This window comes from Pipra filicauda, unplaced genomic scaffold (genome assembly GCF_003945595.2).
Source record: "Pipra filicauda isolate LSUMZ 115617 unplaced genomic scaffold, ASM394559v2 scaffold80_size11013439_pilon, whole genome shotgun sequence".
Classification (NCBI taxonomy): Eukaryota; Metazoa; Chordata; class Aves; order Passeriformes; family Pipridae; genus Pipra; species Pipra filicauda.
The window spans coordinates 1389459-1407541 of NW_024104987.1; the positions used below are offsets into that span (position 1 = coordinate 1389459).

At 56.1% G+C, this 18083-nt stretch overlaps 1 protein-coding gene across 1 annotated transcript in view; it reads left to right on the forward strand.

Annotated features, from left to right (window-relative positions):
• Nucleotides 1-2632: 2632 nt before the first annotated feature.
• Nucleotides 2633-18083, forward strand: part of SLC39A11 (solute carrier family 39 member 11) — an 80161-nt gene continuing 64710 nt past the window's right edge. The window contains exons 1-4 of the mRNA XM_027725396.2: nt 2633-2710; nt 4101-4214; nt 5468-5506; nt 11326-11484. Coding sequence (XP_027581197.1) covers nt 4107-4214; nt 5468-5506; nt 11326-11484 — 306 coding nt within the window. The 5' untranslated portion in view covers nt 2633-2710; nt 4101-4106. The remainder of the gene's footprint in view (nt 2711-4100; nt 4215-5467; nt 5507-11325; nt 11485-18083) is intronic.

Here is an 18083-nt window from a genome sequence, read left to right on the forward strand (position 1 = left end):
GGCCCCCGCTGTCCCCCATGGCCGTGGGGACAGGGCCAGCACAGGCAGGGATGACCGTGGTGTTCCTCTCTCCTGGGTCCTTTGGGTGGCACTGCCCTTTCCCTGCCTTTTCCCTTCCCATCTCCAGCCCGGCGGCCGCGGGTGGTTTGGTGGCTCTGCCGACGCCTGGCTGGAGGCTGCCAGGCTCCACTGCAGGGATGCCTGGGCTGGGGGAGGCTTTGCTCTCTGCTAATTAGCCAGATAAACAGGTCTGGACCATCTCCCCGCACCCCGAGGCGTGGCAGGACCAGGCTGGTGGCTGCCAGATCTAATCGGGCAGCGTCTGCAGCGGTGATGGATGGGCAGGGAGAGGCGCTGGCGCCTTCACCTGCGCCCAGGGCAGCATCCAGCCCCCGCGGATCCGGGGCTCTCCGCAGCCCCGGTGGGTCGGGGGCTCTCCCGGGGGAACCCCGCACCCGGCTCCGGCTCCTGCCAGACCTCCCTACAGCCGGTTCCTTCCTCCCTCTCCCCTTCTCGCCCTGGAGTTATTTGCCTCCGTAGTTAGTTTATTGATCTCTGGAGGGGCCGGGGCCGGGCTGCAGAGGGAGCAGCAGTTCCCGGTCAATCACAGCGCCGAACCCCGACCCTAACGAGCCTTTGGCAGCGGCGGGCTGAGGTCCCGGCTCCTGCCCGTGCCTCTGCCCGGCTCGCCGGAGGGTCCTGTGCAATAAATCGGGACTGAACAGCCTGGCTTTGGCAGCCAGGCTTTGTTCCAGCTGGAAATGTCAGGGCTGGTGACAGCACACGCTGCTGCTCGTGTCCCCTCCTGCTCGGAGCAGCTGGTGGAACTCTGTGGCCCCCCAGCCCTGCAGCGGGTCCAGCCCGTCCCTCGGGACGAGCCCAAAGCCAGCGGAGGAGCACAAAGCTGCTCCTTTGTGCCCTGGGGCTGAGAGGGGACAGGAGCTCATGGGGGGGGGGATGGCCAGACCCTGCCTGGGCTGCTCCCCTGCCCTGTCCTCGGGGATGGCCCTGGATGTCCTCATTCCTCATCCCGCAGTCCAGGCTGGCTCCAGCCGCCGCCCCAGCTTGACACAGATGGATTTGGGTTGGGAAAGAGCCCGACCGTGAGCTCAGCCTGCGGGAAGGGGGCACAGCAGGGACACAGGGGCCATGCCCAGCGAGAGGCACGTCTGGGGCATCTCCAGGTGCTGGGATGTGCCCCTTCTACCTGCCCCAGACACCACTAAGCAGTTTCATGGCATAAGATCCAGAGGCATTTGGGTCCTGGCTGCCCCAGGGCTCCCCACAGCTGCCCCTTTTAATGTCTCATTCACCTTAATGAGAGATTGCACAAGAATTTGGGCCTTTTTTTTTTGTTGTTTAAAATGCATTTTAGGGGTACAGATCTCATCCTTTCTGCTGCTGGTCTGGGCAGGGGCAGGTGGGAGCTGCCTGGGGCTGAGTGACATGGAGGTGTCCCTGCACACCGAGGTGACACTGGAGAAGAGGCACGAGAGTTGACTTTGCTGATGCTTCTGCACAGAGTCCCCCACTGCCACCCACCCGTCCCCAGGCAGGGCCAGCCCTGCCAGCCACCCCCAGCCCGTGTCAGCCGTGTCCCCAGGCCAGCCTGGATGGGTCACCAGCTGTCCCTGCCAGCACAGCTGCCCAGGGATCCCCGGGGGGGGAGCAGGGGAGCTCTGTTTGTCTGTCCCCGTGTCCCTCCCAGCTGGCACCTCGCCCTGCATCTGCCTGGCCAGGGGAGCTAATGAGGGATGCAGCAATTACAGGGTGACATTGATTAAATCCGAAATCGGGGAGGTTTCAAATGGCCTTGACCTTTCCCAGCTGTGGCAGGGGAGGCTGATCAAAGGCTGTTGGAAGATAAACACTCTCATAAAGACGGGTTCTGTTACAAACGAGCTGGATGTGTCCTTCTGCCACCACCTGCTCCTTCTGGCACTGCACAGGCGGGGGACACCAGGGCTGGCCGGGCTCCCTCTGCTCCGGGGCGGTCACTGCAAGTCCCTCTCCCTCCTGCCAAGGGAAGGACTCGGTGATGGAGCTGCTCCTGCCCCCAGCCCACCCGGGACTGTGGGCTTGGCCACTGCATGCCCCGGGACGATGCTTTGGGGGATGTCCAGGTTGGACATCAGGAGGAATTTCTCCATGGGAAGGGCTGGCAGGAATTGTGGAAGGGGCTGCCCAGGAGGTGTCCAAGGAACTCCTGGATGTGGCACTCAGTGCTCTGGGCTGGGGGACAAGGTGGGCATTTGGTACAGGTCGGAGTCGATGGTCTGGGAGTTCTTTTCCAACCTGAATGATTCTGGGATTCTGTGACGTCACGGGTGGGATGCTGCACCCTCCGATGGCTGTGCCGGATGCCAGTGTTGGGGAGAGGTGGAGGGCTGCTTGCCCCTGCGAGGTGCCCCAGGCTGCCACGTGCTGACCATTAAGGTGCCGCGTCCTGCTGTTAATTAGCGGAGGGTGGTGGCAGCGACAGTGACAGCGGCAGTGACAACTTGTCGCGCCCGCCCGCCCCTCTTTTTGCCGCCCGCCCGCCTCACTTTGCCGCCGCCGCGCCCGCGCGAACCGCAGAGCCGCGGGCGGCCCGCCCCCGCCGCGCTCCCATTGGCTGCGGCCGCGGCGGGGGGCGGGGCCACGGCGGCGACACGTGTGCGGGCACCAGGAAACGGCGCGGGCGGGGACGGGCAGCGAACCGGGGGCGCCGGTACGGGGGTTCTGCGGAGCGGGCTGGGGGCTCCGGTACCGGGGGCTTGGGAGTCCTGGGGACCGAACCGGGGGCTCCGGTACGGGGGCGCTTGGGAGTCCTGGGGACCGAACCGGGGGCTCCGGTACCGGGGGCTTGGGAGTCCTGGGGACCGAACCGGGGGCTCCGGTACCGGGGGCTTGCAGGGGCTCCGGTACCGGGGGGCTGGGAGTCCTGGGGACCGAACCGGGGGCTCCGGTACCGGGGGCTTGGGAGTCCTGGGGGGCTCCGGTACCGGGGGGCTTGGGAGTCCTGGGGACCGAACCGGGGGCTCCGGTACCGGGGGGCTTGGGAGTCCTGGGGACCGAACCGGGGGCTCCGGTACCGGGGGGCTTGGGGGGTTCCGGAGGTCTCCGGGAACGGGAGGTTTGGGAGTCCTGGGGGGCTTCGCTATGGGGGCTTTGGGGATCTCGGGGACCGAATGGGGGGGCTCGGGATACCGGGGGTTTGGGGGCTTTCAGGACTGGCCTGGAGGTCTCCGGGTCTGGGGGGTTTGCGGGTTTTGGGGGCAGAACCGGGGTTCTCCAGGTGTGGGGGTTTTAGGGGTCCTGGGCTTTTGACGGGGCAAGGTGGCAAAATTGTGTCTATTTCTTATATATTTATATATAAACGTATAATACACGTGTATTTGATATATCAACATATAAATGTATATGGACATTCTGATGTATTTGCATACAAATGTATATGTGTGTTTTGATATATTTGCACATGTGTATAAACACACGTGTATTTTGATATACTTGCATATAAATATGTCAATACACGTATTATAAGTTTATTTGTCCACATTTCCACCCCATGTGTGTTTCCACAGCAGTGCTGCTCCCTGGGATGTTCCCAGAGCTTGGATAACCCTCCCCTGGCCTCGGTGGCCCCCTGAGCACAGCCCTGAGCCGTGTTTTGGTGGCTCACCCCTGGGATTTGTTCCCCTTTTTGCTCATTCCCAGGAGCAGGGAGCCAGGTGCTGCGAGGGCGTTCGCCTTCCACACCAGGAAAAGTGGGCTTTGGGCACAAAAATGTGCCACCCTCAAGTGGGACGTGGCACGGGGGCCCGGGCGAGCTCTGAGCACCCATTCCTGCTCTGCCCTGGTGCCAAGTCGTGGGGCTGAGCCCCAGATCAGTGTGGGATAGTGCTCCAGGTGGGATGGGGTGTGTCCCACCCCTCCTGCCCCGCTGGGTTCGGTTGCAAAGCCTCGCCTAAGGGGGAGAAGCTCAGAGGAGGATGGTTAAGCTCGCTCTGTCCCCTTTGGTGAGGAGGGGTTTGGAGTTTGACCAGGGTGGAGTTTTGGGGGTTGTTCTCTCTCTGCAAACACCAGGTGCTTCTCCTGACCTCTCTGCTCTCCCCCAGGTCAGCATGATCCCGGGACTGGGGCCGGTGATCCAGGCGGTGCTGGGGACGTTCCTCACCTGGGGGCTGACGGCGGCGGGCTCAGCGCTGGTGTTCGTGTTCTCCAGCGGCCAGGTGGGTCCTGGGATCGCTCCCCTCATCCCTGGGAGACCAGCAGGTCCTGGGATCACCCCCCTCATCCCTGGGAGACCAACAGGACCTGGGATCACCCCCTTCATCCCTGGGAGACCAGCAGGACCTGGGATACAGGGCTGTGCCCTGCTCACGGGGGGGGGGGGGCCTTGGCTGCCTCCTCCCAACTTTGAGGGGCTTAACAATGGCCCTGGGGCAAGAGAGGGACAAAAATCCAGCTCATTTCTCAACAGCCAGAGGAGAAGGAAATCAAATTCCTGCTCCTGGGCTGTGGTATGTGCTCCCAGTAGTGTTTGGATCACAGCAGGTTCCCCTCCTGTAACCTGGTTTTGCTGCCACGTTTCCAGGGCAGGATTTGGGTCAGCCCGTGCTCAGAGCAAGCAAAGAGCTGATCTTTAAGTCATCTGGGATCCAAAATTAGAGGCCCCCTCGCCACCGTGCTCCAAATTGCCCGGATGGATTTATTATTTATGCCTCACTCTTGTGATGATTTATTCAGGATTTGGTTGCACACTGAGATTCCCTTTGCAGGAGCCCACATGGGTTTTCTTCCTGGGGGAGGGAATAAAAACCCGCCCTGGGAGTGGAGTGGGCAGGATTCGTGCTGGGCTATGGGCACAGCAGTGGGTTTGTTCAGAACAGCCGGGTGTTGGAGGAATGAAGGTCTTCCAGGAGGGAGGGGAAATGCAGGGCAGGATGTGCAGAGGGGCAGGGGAGCTGCTGGTTTAACTTCTCACATCCTTTGGGGTAGGCTCTGCCCAGCCCAGGCTGGGCAGCGTTGGGTTGAGGGAGCCGGGATGTCCTGTAGGATCCTGGTGATTCCATAAATCATGGAATGGTTTGGGTTGGAAGGGACCTTAAAGCTCATTCAGGTCTACTTCCTGCCATGGGCAGGGACATCTTCCACTAGACCAGGTTGCCTCAAGCCCCTTCCAACCTGGCCTTGGACGCTTCCAGGGATCCAGGGGCAGCCACAGCTCCTCTGGGCAACCTGTGCCAGGGCCTCCCCACCCGCACAGGGAGGAATTTCTCCTCAATATCCCATTTATCCCTGCCCTCTGGCAGTGGGAAGCCATTCCCCTTGTCTTGTCCCTCCATGCCCTCATCCAAAGTCCCTCTCCAGCCTTGTGATGCCCCTTTCCCATCAGGGAGCAGATGCCTTTCCCCCTGGTGTGGTCACACTCTGCTGCTCCTGCCAGCACTGCAAGGTGTGTTTTGTGTTTGGTTTCTTCCAGAGGCGGATCCTGGATGGGAGCTTGGGCTTTGCCGCAGGGGTGAGTACAACACCCCCCTCCTCCCCTCTGCCACCCCCTCTGCAGCCCCTCCAATGCTGCAGGTGGAGGCTCATCAAGGCTCGTTAAGTCACCTTTGTTTCCCCTCCTAGAGTCGTTAAAGTTGAAAAACACCTCTAAGATAATCCAGTTCAGCTGTTAAACCCCCCATTCAAGGTGCTGGAGTGCACCTGAGAGCTGCTCCGGGTGGAAGGTGCATCTCCCCAGGGTGTGTGGTGGCTGTACCTGGGCTCTGCCAGGCCCCACTCGCTGTGTCCTGGTGGCTCCTGGGTGCTGTGGTGACAAGAACTCAGCTGGAAGCTTTTCTGGTAATGATGAGAATAATTCCCCTTGGCTGTTGGAGTGGATCCTTGTTCCATCCTTTATCCCATTAGGATTAGGACCTGCTGGCTCAGGTGCCCTCCTTGCCGTGGCCACCACGTCCCTGTGCCAGGAGCACTGAGTCATCCCTGCCTGCCCCAGGCGTGGCTCAGGAAGCAGAAGTCCTGCAAACATTTGCTTTTCCCTCAGCTTTTTCACTTTGCTGTGCTCAGAGCAGGAGAAGAGAACTTTCTCAGGGGAAGGACAGCGAGGGGGCCCTTGGTGACACCGGGGTCCCCCTGAGCTTCCCTTTCCTCAGCTGGGCAGCGTTGCCATTGTTTGACCAACAGTGTGACCAGCTGTGTCTCCATCTTCCCTTTACCTGAAAGGGTTTAACAACACAGGCAACGTTTCCTTCCCTCTTTCCCAGGGAGAGCACTTAGTGCTATGTGTGCTTGGTGGCTTTGCAGACAGTCTGTGGAGAAGCTGGAGCAGAAACCACCCAGCACTTTGGCAAGAGGGACTGTGGCCAGCTGACAGCTCCCCGTGTCAGGGTGGGGGTGGGATGGGATGCTGGAGGGGGGATGTGGTGCTGGAGGGGGGATGTGGTGCTGGAGCTGAGCCTGTGTCCTGCCTGAGGGAGCCCAGACTGGAATGAGAGGCTGTTCCTGCCCCATCCAGGCTTGTGCTGCACAGCTGGTGTGTCCTGTGGGAGCAGCACAGACTCTCTGTGCTTTGTGTAGGGCTAAAAGGATGTGGACCAGCCAGTTTTGAAACCTGTTTGTACTCTTTTCTCTCCCCTCTTCCCTGTGAGAAGTGTTTCTGCAGACAGAGATGCTGCTCCTGCTCTGAGGGATTTCTGTTTAAAACTCTCTGTCTGGTGATCCCTTGCAGATACTGGGATCCCTTGCAGATGCTTCTCTGAGCACTGAGGGATAAGGAGAGGCAGAACTTACCCTCTGAAATCTCTGCTGCTGGGTTGAATTAACTTCCCTGGTGCTCTGTCAGGGCCAGCAAAGCTCCAGCTCCTGTGCTTTCAGGGGCAGGTGTTGCTTCCAACCTTGCTGTGCTTAGCTCAGGATCCCTGACAATCACCTGGGTTCCAGGAGCATCCTTGGGGCTCTCCAAGACCAGGATTGCTGGAGAAACAGGGTATAGTGGATGGTTCTCCATCCTCTTGGGAATCATTTCCCTGCTTGTCTTCTGGGAGCTGCAAAGCAAAATAACCCCAGAATTAATTAAAGATTTCTCTGCCACTGCTGAGGCAGGAGGAGGATGTGGGACAGGGATGTCCAGGTGACCTCAGGGAGGGTGGTCTGGGATGCAGAGTGTTATTTCTGGGACACAGAAAGCTGTGTCTTGGCACTGCCTTCCCTGCAGGTGCTCCATTTGATCTGGGGGAGCTGGGATAAACCTGGGCACGGGGTTAAATTGCTGTGCTGTGAACTGGGGTGTACTGGGAGAGCCCCTGTGTGTACTGGGAGCATCTGGATGGCAAAGCACAGCTCGGGCTGCCCATGTCTGGTGGCACAGGTGTCACCTCAGGTGGAGGGACCTGTGCAGCTGCTCCCTGTGGTGTGGAGGAGCTCAGCTCCTCCCAGCACCGTGCTGGTGCCCAAGGATTTGCCTTCTCTCTGCCTCAGTTCCCTCCCTGGAGCTCACAGATAACTGAGGGGTTTGGATGTGGAAGCCTCCGAGGTGATGTGTTTCCATAGAGACAAGGCTTTGCTGCTGGGGCATCTGATGTGGAATTCTGGCTTTTCTCTTAAATCTTGATATTCTTAAATAAGATTTTTTTTTTTTCAGCTGTTCTCTGCTGTGCTGGAGGTGCTGGGCTCAGACATCACGAACAAACACTTGCAGCCCTCCTTCCCTGCAGCCTCACACTGCTGTTCCTCTTGCTGGGCTCTACTTTGATTTCTTGTGTCCGAGATGGAGCAGAAAATCATCCAGCCACGCTCCTTAACCCACACCAGGCACAGCTGGGTTCAAATATTCCCTTTCAGTGCTGCTTAAAACAGCATCAGGAATTCACACAGCGCTGCTGGGGCTGGCCCTTGTTATTGGAGCCTTAATGAAGTCAAGTGGAAAAGTTTGGCAGGGAAAGTGTCCTGCCAGTCTCTCAGCTTCCACTTGTCTTTCCTGTCCTGCCAAGGGCATCTCCTCCTCCTGGGTTTTCTGCTCCCTGTCTTTCCCTTGGGGCTGCCCAGTGGCCACACAGGGGTGTGACCAGGCCTTGCTGCTTTCACAAGGGGTTTAATTTTAGCACAGACATGGATGTGCAGGGACCCCCTGCCCCACTGGAGACCCTTCCAGCCCTGGTAGAGGGGTGGGTGCAGTGTGGTTAAATCCTGCTGCACTCTGGGGGATTCCCAGCAGTGTGAGGACACAGAGCTGGATTCAGGCATTTTCCATGGTTGGTTTTTGAGCCTGGGTTTGTCTCCTGTTCCCCTGATGTATCCCAGAGAAGGGTTTGGGCTCCCCACAACCTGGTGATGCTTTGTCCTGTTGTTTCTCCTCCCCCACCGACCCTGGTATGTTTTCCCAAGAGCTGATGGATTTACAGCCTTGTTGTATCCTGGCTTTGGAGCACAAAGTCTGTGAAAATGCCCAAATCCAGTCTGGCAGGAGCTGTGTGCCCCAGTGCCAGGGAGCTGGTGCTGCCTGTCCCCTGCTCCCTGTCTTGGTGGGACTGGTGTGAGAGGAGGGCTTGGTGTGGAAAATCCTTCCCTCTCCCCAAGTGACTCCAGGTGTTATTGATCCAAGAAGAGCCCAGGGGGCTTTTTCTGCTTTATCCCTGTTACACCAGCTGGCTGGGAGACACTGGGAGCTGTGTTCCTCTCCCTGGCTGGACAATTATAAAGATTTGAGATTGAGTGGGAATTTGTAACCAAAATCAGGTTGTTGGCAGAAATCCTCACCCTTTTGTTAGTTCCTGAGCATCATCTGATAAGAGATGCTGCTGAACTGGAGGGGTGAGTGACAGCTCTGACGCTGAGCTGGGTGGGCAGGAGCAGGTGGGCAGGAGCTGGGCTGCTCTGGGCAGCCCCATGTCCCTAAATCCTGTGTCCCTAAATCCCGGCCTGAGCTCAGGGATGGGCTGAGGGGGGAGGCACAGGGACACTGTGTCTTCTGACTGTTGAAGGACAGCGACTTCCAGCTCCCCCACCAAGTGGGGTTAAGGGGTTTCTCTGCATAAAACAGGAGTAAATCACTTCTCTTCCCAAGCAGGGATGGCTCAAGGCTCTGTCATCCCCTTCCCCCTTCCTGGTGCTCGGCAGAGCCGGTGGGAGCTCCGGAGCTGACTTGGGTGCTGACGGGATCTGGAGGCTGAGCACTGTCAGGGCTCTGTTTTCCATGGGGAAATGATATCTTAACATGAGATGACAATATAATTCTGCCAAGCCTTTCCCCGCTGCTTGTGTTTCCACGCCGGGGTGTGTGGTTGTTTTTTAAAGGAGGTGGCATTTGAAATATGAAGTTTGACAGCCGTGCTTAAGCCTGACATGACAACCCTCGTTCTTCTTACTCACAGCGAGCTGAGATTTACACAATCCCCCTGGGACTGGTGTCTGCAGCAATAGCAGCTCGTGCCTCCCTTCACAGTGATTGAAGGTGTAGTGGTTTGTTACCCACTCCTCTTCCAGGGGCCACTTCTCGTGCTGGGGGGGCTGAGCAGCGGCTCTTTAACGGCTTTGAACTGGAAGAGAGGAGGTTTAGGTTGGAAATCGGGAGGAAATTCTTCCCTGGGAGGGTGGGGAGCCCCTGGCACAGGTTGCCCAGAGGAGCTGTGGCTGCCCCTGGATCCCTGGAAGTGTCCAAGGCCAGGTTGGACGGGGCTTGGAGCAACCTGGGCTGGTGGAAGGTGTCCCTGCCCATGGCAGGGGGTGGGACTGGATGGGCTTTAGGGTCCCTTCTAACCCAAACCATTCCAGGATTCTGAGTATCCTAAATATGGGACTTCATGGGGTGCTGGGCTGTTCCTGGAGGGACAGGTGGGGTCACTTTTCCTCCCAATACCCCCTCCTGTTGCCGTCTCCAGGATCACTCTGCTTATTCCCACTGGATCCTGGTCCCACACCCCTTTCTCTGTTGGAATCCTCTTACTCATGTGCTTCCCTGCAGGGTTGGAAGGGAGCTGGGAGCATTGCCTTGTCCACCCTGAGGAACACAAACCCTGCCTGCCCATGGCAGGGCTCTGGTGCCACCGTGTCCCTGCCTTGCACAGACCTTTTCCCAAAGCCTGACCCAGATCCCGATGGGATTTTTGAGCCCATCAGTGCCTGTCTCACTGATTTGCTTCCTCCTGCAGAGCAGAACAGCTGCAGGGAGAGGAACTGGGGCCGGGGCTGCTGCAGAGGGTGTTGGGCTGATGACTTTTTAATTACAGGAGAGGAAGAGATAAGGTGATAAAATGCATGTTAATGTTGTGTCCTTTAGTAGGAGCTTGTGAAACTGGTGCTTTGTTCTCTGCACTGTGTGACACCCTGAGCAACCAGCTCTGAGCAGGGCTGGGCTGGAGATCCTCACAGATCCCACATTCGGATTTTTATGATCTTTGGGGTGGCTGTTCTTTCTCCCTCCCTGCTAAACCCCAAGCAAGGACTCTGCTACTGGGAAGGTTTATTTTCGTGGTGCAAATTTTGTAGCTCAAACCCTGCAGTAGGACTTTGGCTGTGCTGGGAGCTGGAGTGTTGCTGTTTGGGATGGTTCTGCTCCCATTCTGGACCCTCTGGCTTGGATGCTGGGACAGGAGCAGCCCCAATGTTTGTCTGTCCACAAGGAAAGCCCTCGTGCTGCCCTAACCTTGATCTGGGGTGACAAGATGGGGACCTTGGCAGGTAAATCAGTGTAAAAAAAGTGTGTGCCCTAGGCTGGCTTGGAGGTGGCTCTTTGGCTCCAGGTGTTATCCAGTGTTCATTCTGTCTCTGGATGACTCCAATGCTGTGATTCCTTCCTCCTTTCCCACTCTGTGGAGGAGCCCAGAGCTGGGTGAGCAAGGACTTGGTTTGACCCTTGGTAGGGTCACAGACCCACTTCTGTCACTGCAAACCACCCGAGGAGAGGACGTTGTCCTGCTCCCACCCTGCTGCCATTCCCGTTTAAAGGGCTGTCAGGGCTGTGCTAATGCCACAGAAAATCACCCTAATGAGCTCCTGTCCTTCCTTTGCTGCCTTGGACTCCTGAGCCACGGAAAAGGCTCGTGGTGAAAATGGGGGAAAAACCTCTCTTTTCCATCCTTCCCTGATTCGTTCTGTCGGGAAGTGGGTTTTGATGGTCCTGCTGGAAATGCACTGGTCCTGCACCTCATGGGGGTGAGCACGGGGGTGTCCTGGGCCAGAGGGGGGGCTGGTGGCAGAGGTGACAGTCCGGCTGCAGCCGGGGATGGATCCCCTTGGCATCGGTGCCTACGTGGTTCTCACCTGTCCCCCTCTGTCCCCCAGGTTCTCACCTGTCCCCCTCTGTCCCCCAGGTTCTCACCTGTCCCCTTCTGTCCCCAGGTCATGCTGGCTGCTTCCTACTGGTCCCTGCTGGCCCCAGCCATCGAGATGGCCGAGGAATCCGGCAGCTTCGGAGCCTTCTCCTTCCTGCCGGTGGCCCTGGGCTTTGCTCTGGGAGCAGCTTTCGTGTACTTGGCCGACCTGCTCATGCCAGTCCTGGTAAGTGGGACTTTCTGGGCTGGAGGCTCCTGCTCTTCCGTCAGCTGGAAGGAGGAGCAGATGGAAGCTGGATACAGATGGATTTCCATGGCAGGTTTAGTGGCAGTGTGACTGGCTCTGGCAGTGCTGGATGCAGCTCCAGGCTGTCTGCACAAGCTTTTTTTTTTTTTTTTTTTTTAATCTTCCCTTTTTTTTTTTTTTTTTTCCCCCCCTTCACGCTTCTGCTTTTGTTCTTTTCACTGGCAACACTCTGCAAACAGCTCAGGTGTGACCTTGTGTCTCAGCCCAGGGGCTTAATTTGCAGAGCTGCCAACCCTTGAAGCATTGCAAAATCGAATGAAGCAGCCTCGTGTCGAGGGCTGTTATTAAAAAAATAAATAAATGGGAGGCTGTTGGATTTTTACAGCTGAAAACACAAGAATGGCTCAGCCAGTGAAGAGATCTCCAAAAATTTCCAAAGGGATTTTTTTAGATTTTGTATTTATTTTAGTGGAAGAGGAGGGGTGTCTGTGGATATGAGGAAGGAGCGTGAGGTTTTCTGTTCAGAGAGTGGGTCCAGGGGAACCTGGAGCATCAGCCCTTCCCCTTGCCTTGCTTTTGGAGCCTCTCCCTGCAGGATAACAGGTACAGTCAGGTGCATCCTCAGCCATGAGGAGAATTGCTGGGAGCTGTGGTGTGTGGCTCCCAGTGCCAATGGAAGCATTGCAGTGAAGGAGCAGTGACACCAGCAGTGTCCGATGGCTGAGAGGCTCCCTCGTGCTCTCCTCCTGCCCATGGCCTGGCTCTTTGGGGCTCCCCAACCCTTTGGGATTCATTGGGGGGCCAAGAGCTGCCACTGGAGCCCTTGGAAGCTGTTTTGCCACCAAACCCTGCCTTTCCCTCTGTAACCCAAGGTGTGTCACCAGTGTTACCCCCGTGGTGCTGGAAGGGCCCTGGGCTGTGTCTGCTCAGCTGCCTCGGGCTGCTGTTTCCCAACAGGCTGGAGAAGCAGTTGCACCACAAATCCCACTTCCTTCTGCTGGCTGGAGTTGTCCCTCCTGTGTTGAAACAGGAGTGTGTGGAGGGGGAAGAGTGCTGGGAGTGAGATCCCTGTGCTGTGCAGAGCGGGATGGAGCAAGGACGGGCAGGGAGGGGGTGGCCTTGTGGGGAGCAGGGCTGTTTGTGTATATAAAAATATACAATATGTCCATAAATCCACTTTAAGTGCTGATGGGAGTGGAGCTGTTGTCTCCTCTGGCCCAACATGGCTGTTTGCTCCATGTGGGACAGCACGTGTCACCACACACTTGTCCCATGGGAATTCTGGTGGCTGGAGCTGGGGGAGGGTTTACACCCCATGGCTGCTGTGGAACTCCAGGAGGGTTTATATCTCAAGGCTGGTGCTGCTGCCAGGGTGTTTTCCTTCCTGGAAAAGGGGGTGTCCCTGCCTGGGGCTGTCTCTCCTGGTGGATAATGGGCAGGACCCACCTTGTCGAGGGCTGTGCCAATGCAAAATGCTGCTTATCCTTCCCTGGATAACTCAGGCAGGGTCAGGAGAGCTGGCAGAGGGTGGGGGGTTCTGAGTTCCCTGCCCAGAGGCAGAGGGATGGCTCCTGGGGCTGGGCAGGGGCAGTGCAGTGGGAGGGAGGGGATTTTTGGGAGGCTTTAGGAAGGGGACAAAGTACCCAGAGACTTGGTGGAGCTGAGGGATGATGTGGAAGGAACACGGGGAGAGGTTAAAGCCGAATGTGTTGAAATGAAAAACAAGTGCCTGGTCAGTCTTGAGCCATCCTTGGGCTGTGCTGGGAGGGGAATTTGGCTGGAGATGAATCTCCCTTCACTTGGAGCCCAGACTTCTCCCCCGGGAGCCAGAGCTGTTCAGACAAGGGTTAAGCCATCGCATTTCCAACAGGTCTTTCCAAATCAGTTAAAATCTCCGGGTTGTTTTCCTCCCCAGTGTGGGTGGGGAGGGGATGCTGGTGAGACTGGGGCACTCTGTCCCTGGGAGGGCAGGACCAGGGAGCTGTTTTTAGCTGCTGCTCTTTGCACAGAGAGCTCTCTCCCTGCCTGGCACTGCTCCAGGGCTGGTGCGCTGGATAGCAACAGGTAGTAAAAGCTTTTAATGACTCTTTATCAGCCCAGCCCTGCTCCCCGGGAGGAGAAGGGCTCTGCTCCTGCCTCAGACCCCCAGAGCTGGGGGATCCCAGTGTTTGCTCCGTGGCAGCCAGAGGGTTAAACCTCCAAGACAAACTGGTTAATGGTGCCGAACAGCTGGAGTCATTAAATTCCTTACAAAAGGCAGATCTAATCTGTTACATCTCTATCTTCCCCCCTTTCCCTGGGTGAAACCTTTAACTGTGTGTGTTCATCCTTTGGCTGAGCTGGAGGAGGAGGAGATGCTGGTCTGGGCACTCAGCTGGGCTGCTGGAGGGTGGCAAACCCCAGCAGGGCACTGGGGAGTGCCTGGGCAGTGGGGCCATGGCACAAACAGCCCCCAGGAGTTTAAAGAAAGGGGCTCCCCCATATTTTGCCAACTATCTCCTCCCACGGAGCCTTTAAGTTTAACCTTGCACCTGCTCTGTAAATAAGAACTTGGCTTTCAGCTGGTGTTGGAGGAGGTTTCTGGATGGTGAGGGAGGTGTATGAGACACTGTTGCCTTCACTAAAAAGCACTGGGGCTCGGGGTCTTCGATGCCGAGACCCAAAGCCTTTGAGGGAAAGTTTACTTAAAAATTCCGCTCAGTGCAGCAGGTCCCTGGTGGCTGAGGAGCTATTTTGGGTCTGCTGCAACGCATAAGAATGCTGGGATTATGTGTTATTATTCTCATCCTTCAAATCTGTCTTGCAGCTCTGCTGACTTGGCTGAGTTTTGTTCAGAGTGGGGTGTTTTACTGGGTTTTCGTGATGTTTTTCTTGCTCTGGCCTCCCCCTTCCTGCAGGAATCCCACAGGAGTCCTGAGGATGCATCCAGCCCTGACTCTCTTCTTCAGGCTGTCCCTGGCTGCTCTTACTCCTGGATTTTCACAAGCCTGTGAAAACTGGAAGCATTGGAAGTGTTGCATCAAAAACTGGGCACAGGCTCCTCAGGGCAGTGGTGCAGTCCCCATCCCTGGAGGGATTTACAGACACGTGGATGTGGCCTTGGCAGTGCTGTGTTAAGAGCTGGACTTGATGATTTTTTTATAGGGCTTTTCCAGCCTAAATAATTCCATGATTCCATGTGAGTTCCCTTTGTCTTGGAGCTGCTGGATCCCCAAGACCTCTCTGGGTGGTGCTGCAGGCTGTGGAGTTCCCACGAGTGTTCCCGAGCCCATCTGGGTGGGTTTTGGGTGGGCTTTGGCTCAGGGGGCAGTGGAGCACCTGTACTGGCGCTGTGGCTTCCAGGAGCTCCCTTACTCCTGCCTTTTCCAGCCCAAAGCCCTTAACTGCTCCTGTAGGCAAAGAGGAATTCACAGGGGCGATGCTGGTGGGATTGGGAAGGTGCCATGGGCAGGGAGAGGGAGAAATCCAGCTTGTCCTGGTGTTGGGAGCTGGTAAACCCCTGGTGTGCTGCAGGACTTGTACCTGCCTCTCCTGTTAAATGCCTTGTTCTCTCCACGGAGTGACGTGGGCTCTGTGATCATTAGGCTAAATAGGATAACGAGGCTTAATCAGCCTCATCTCCTCTACCTCTCGGCTTCATTCTCCTCACAAACATCTGTCTGCACATGGGGAGCAGCTCCCTCACTGCCGGTGTGGTGGGTCCGTGGCTGGAGCTGGGTGGGTGCTGGGGTGGGGGGTCTGCAGCAGCCTCGGGGGCTCCCCTGGGAGCTGCTCGGGGGAGGGAGAGCAGGGCAGATGTCGCGGGAGACCCAGGAGTTAATGTGTAATCCGGGGAGAGAGCTGATGGGCCATTACTCAGCTCCAGCCGGGAGCCTGCCAATACTTGGGGCGTGAAAGATGATGGGGAGCCAGGGCTGTAATTCCCACCTGGAAATACCATCTCCATTGGGTATTTTTTATTTTTTTTTCTTGTCAGCTGGATACACGGTTTGGTTGTTTTTTTTTTTTTTTTTTTTTTTGATCCTGAGTGCAGAGTAAATCAATAAAGCCACATGTGATGGTCAGACCATTCCTTGGATTTGAGCAAATAGTAACTGAAGTGCCTTTTAAAAGCCTTTTGCCTGGGTTGGTGTTTGCCCTGTAGGTGCCAGGGCTGACCCCTCATCCCAGGGAGCCAGCACAGCCAAAATCCCTGTCTGGGCTCCAGGGCTTGTGTTTCATACCTGTTTTTTGAAATATTTGGGGCTCTGGTTTGCAGCTGCTTGAAGGGTTTCCTGAGCAGGGGGAGGATCTGCACATGGGATGGATGAGAGCACAGCAGGTGTGAGGATGCTCCTGGTAGGAGGCTGGATCCCCTTAACCCTCCCAAAACATGATTGGCTTGTGTTCCTGCCCTTTTCTGGTTGTGCAAGCTGAGGGTTGAAGGCTTTTTGGGGATAAAGTCCAGGACTGGACATTCTGTGCAGTGAATTTTAGGCTATTTTTGGTGGGAACTCTTGGGAAGGGTTTGGAACTTGATAAATAAATATCCGAGGATACTCTCCTATCTGATGGTGGTGTCTGGATCAGAATGTGCCTTGAGGATGGATATTTTGCTTTCTAAATCCATCCACGTCACTTATGGGGAGGGAAAGCTGGGAATAGTGTGTGGGTGAAGCTGCAGGAGGAGGGGGAAGGACCATCCCACCTGCAGCTGTGGTTGCACGTTGTTTAAAATGGCAGGGTTTTTTCTCAGGGCTGAAGCACAGCTGGATTAGGCCATGGGGAGCACCTTTTTGGAGGGAGGGGGCACTAGGTAGTGATTCCTGGTAGTTACATGTATTTTAGGAGGAATTTCTTGCTGGAGAGGGTGGTCAGGCACTGGAAGGGGCTGCCCAGGGAGGCGTCCAAGGAAGGACTGGCCGTGGCACTCAGTGCTCTGGGCTGGGGGACAAGGTGAGCATCGGGCACAGGGGGGACTCCATGGGCTGGGAGGGCTTTTCCAACCTCAGGGATTGTGGGATTCTCTGATTCTGGGGTTCTCTGATCCCCTCCCTGCTGTGACGAGGCAGAGCAGTTGTCGATGCCGTCCGTGGGTGCAGCCCGTGATCCTCCCAAATGTGCTTCCACCTGGCAAAGATGGAAAGCCTTTCATATTTCTCCCCCTCCTGCCCTGCCCAGGGCCGGGTGTGGTGGGTTAATCCTCTCACCAGGCAGTGAAAACGTGCCGAGTCCTGTCGCTGGCGTTAATTTACAATCGGAATAAAGATTCCTCTTATGCAATTTGCTAATTCCTCCGAGGCCTGCCCATCACAAATTCCCATTTTAATGTGCTTTTTTTCCTGCTCATCTGTGGCTCCCAGGAAGTTAATTAGCTGCACATCCTCACTGCCAGAGTAGGTGGAGGGTTTTCAGCCAAGGGACGTGCCTGGGGTGAGGGGGATGTGTATTTTCTGCTTTATTAAGTTTTTGAGTGTGGGACTGAAATGCTGCTGCAGGGATCGAGCCTTTGCCCCGTGGGGGGTGAGGATGGACCAGGGGGGTCCTGTGTGAGGCACAGCTCGGCTCGTGCATTCCTGCTTTGCTCTGATTTCCTTTGCTTAGGGCCAAATAAACAGCAGCCCTTGTGTTTGTTTGGTTTTGTAGCATCCTGGCCCTTTTCCACTGGCTCTGGGAGGGAGGAAGGGTCTGACTCTGATGACTAAGGAAGGGAAACTTTGTTTTTTTGGGAGCTTCCTAAGGGAACATAGCAAAGCTTTCCATTGGGAAATGTCCTTCCCTTCTAGCTCTGAATGAATAAGAGTACCTGGGCATGGGTTTTATTAACTTATCAATTCAAACCAACCCAGCTCTTCCCTGGGGCCAGCTGTGGAAGGTTATGGATCTGGGTGGGATTGGTCCCTGTGTCCTGGCCCAGGCAGGATTTCAGTCATGAAAATCCCTGGTGCTGACCACAAAGCCCACCCATGGGATCCTCTGAAAGATTCAGAAACCCCAAAGGTTCCTTTTCAGTCTGTTTATCCATATGATCCGTGAAAAGCCTGGCTGCTTCCCACCCCTCCTCGTCCCTGTGCAGTGGCTTTAGTGCTTGAAATCCAGTTGCTCCTGGATAGATTGACATTATTTGCCTAAAAACCTCACAATATTGCAGTTATACTAATTTTTAGCAAAGCATTTCATTTTATTAATGGAGGTAGAGGGTTATTTACTTCCAGAGTGCAATTTGTCAGCTGCTCCTAATTATAATTCTTCCTCATTATGCGTTAAGCATTTCATAAAAACATGATTTGTGAAGCCCCAGAGCTCGAGCTACAGAGCAGAGCTGCCTTGAATCCAGGTCAGGGTTAGATTCCCTCCCACCCTCATTAGGTTTATGAATCACTAAGTTCTGACAGAGATGAGATCTGCAGTGGTTTGATGGTATGGAGTGAAAAAATCCTGCTGGGAAAAAAAGCAGGGACTGAGAAAACCTGGCTTAATTCTTCATTCAGTGAGCTCCTGCACTGGATACACCTCTCTGTCATTCCCTGTTCCACGAGGTACCTGGGATAAGCCCCTCTCTCCCCTGGAGCAGGTATTGCTGCTAAGGTGCTAATGGA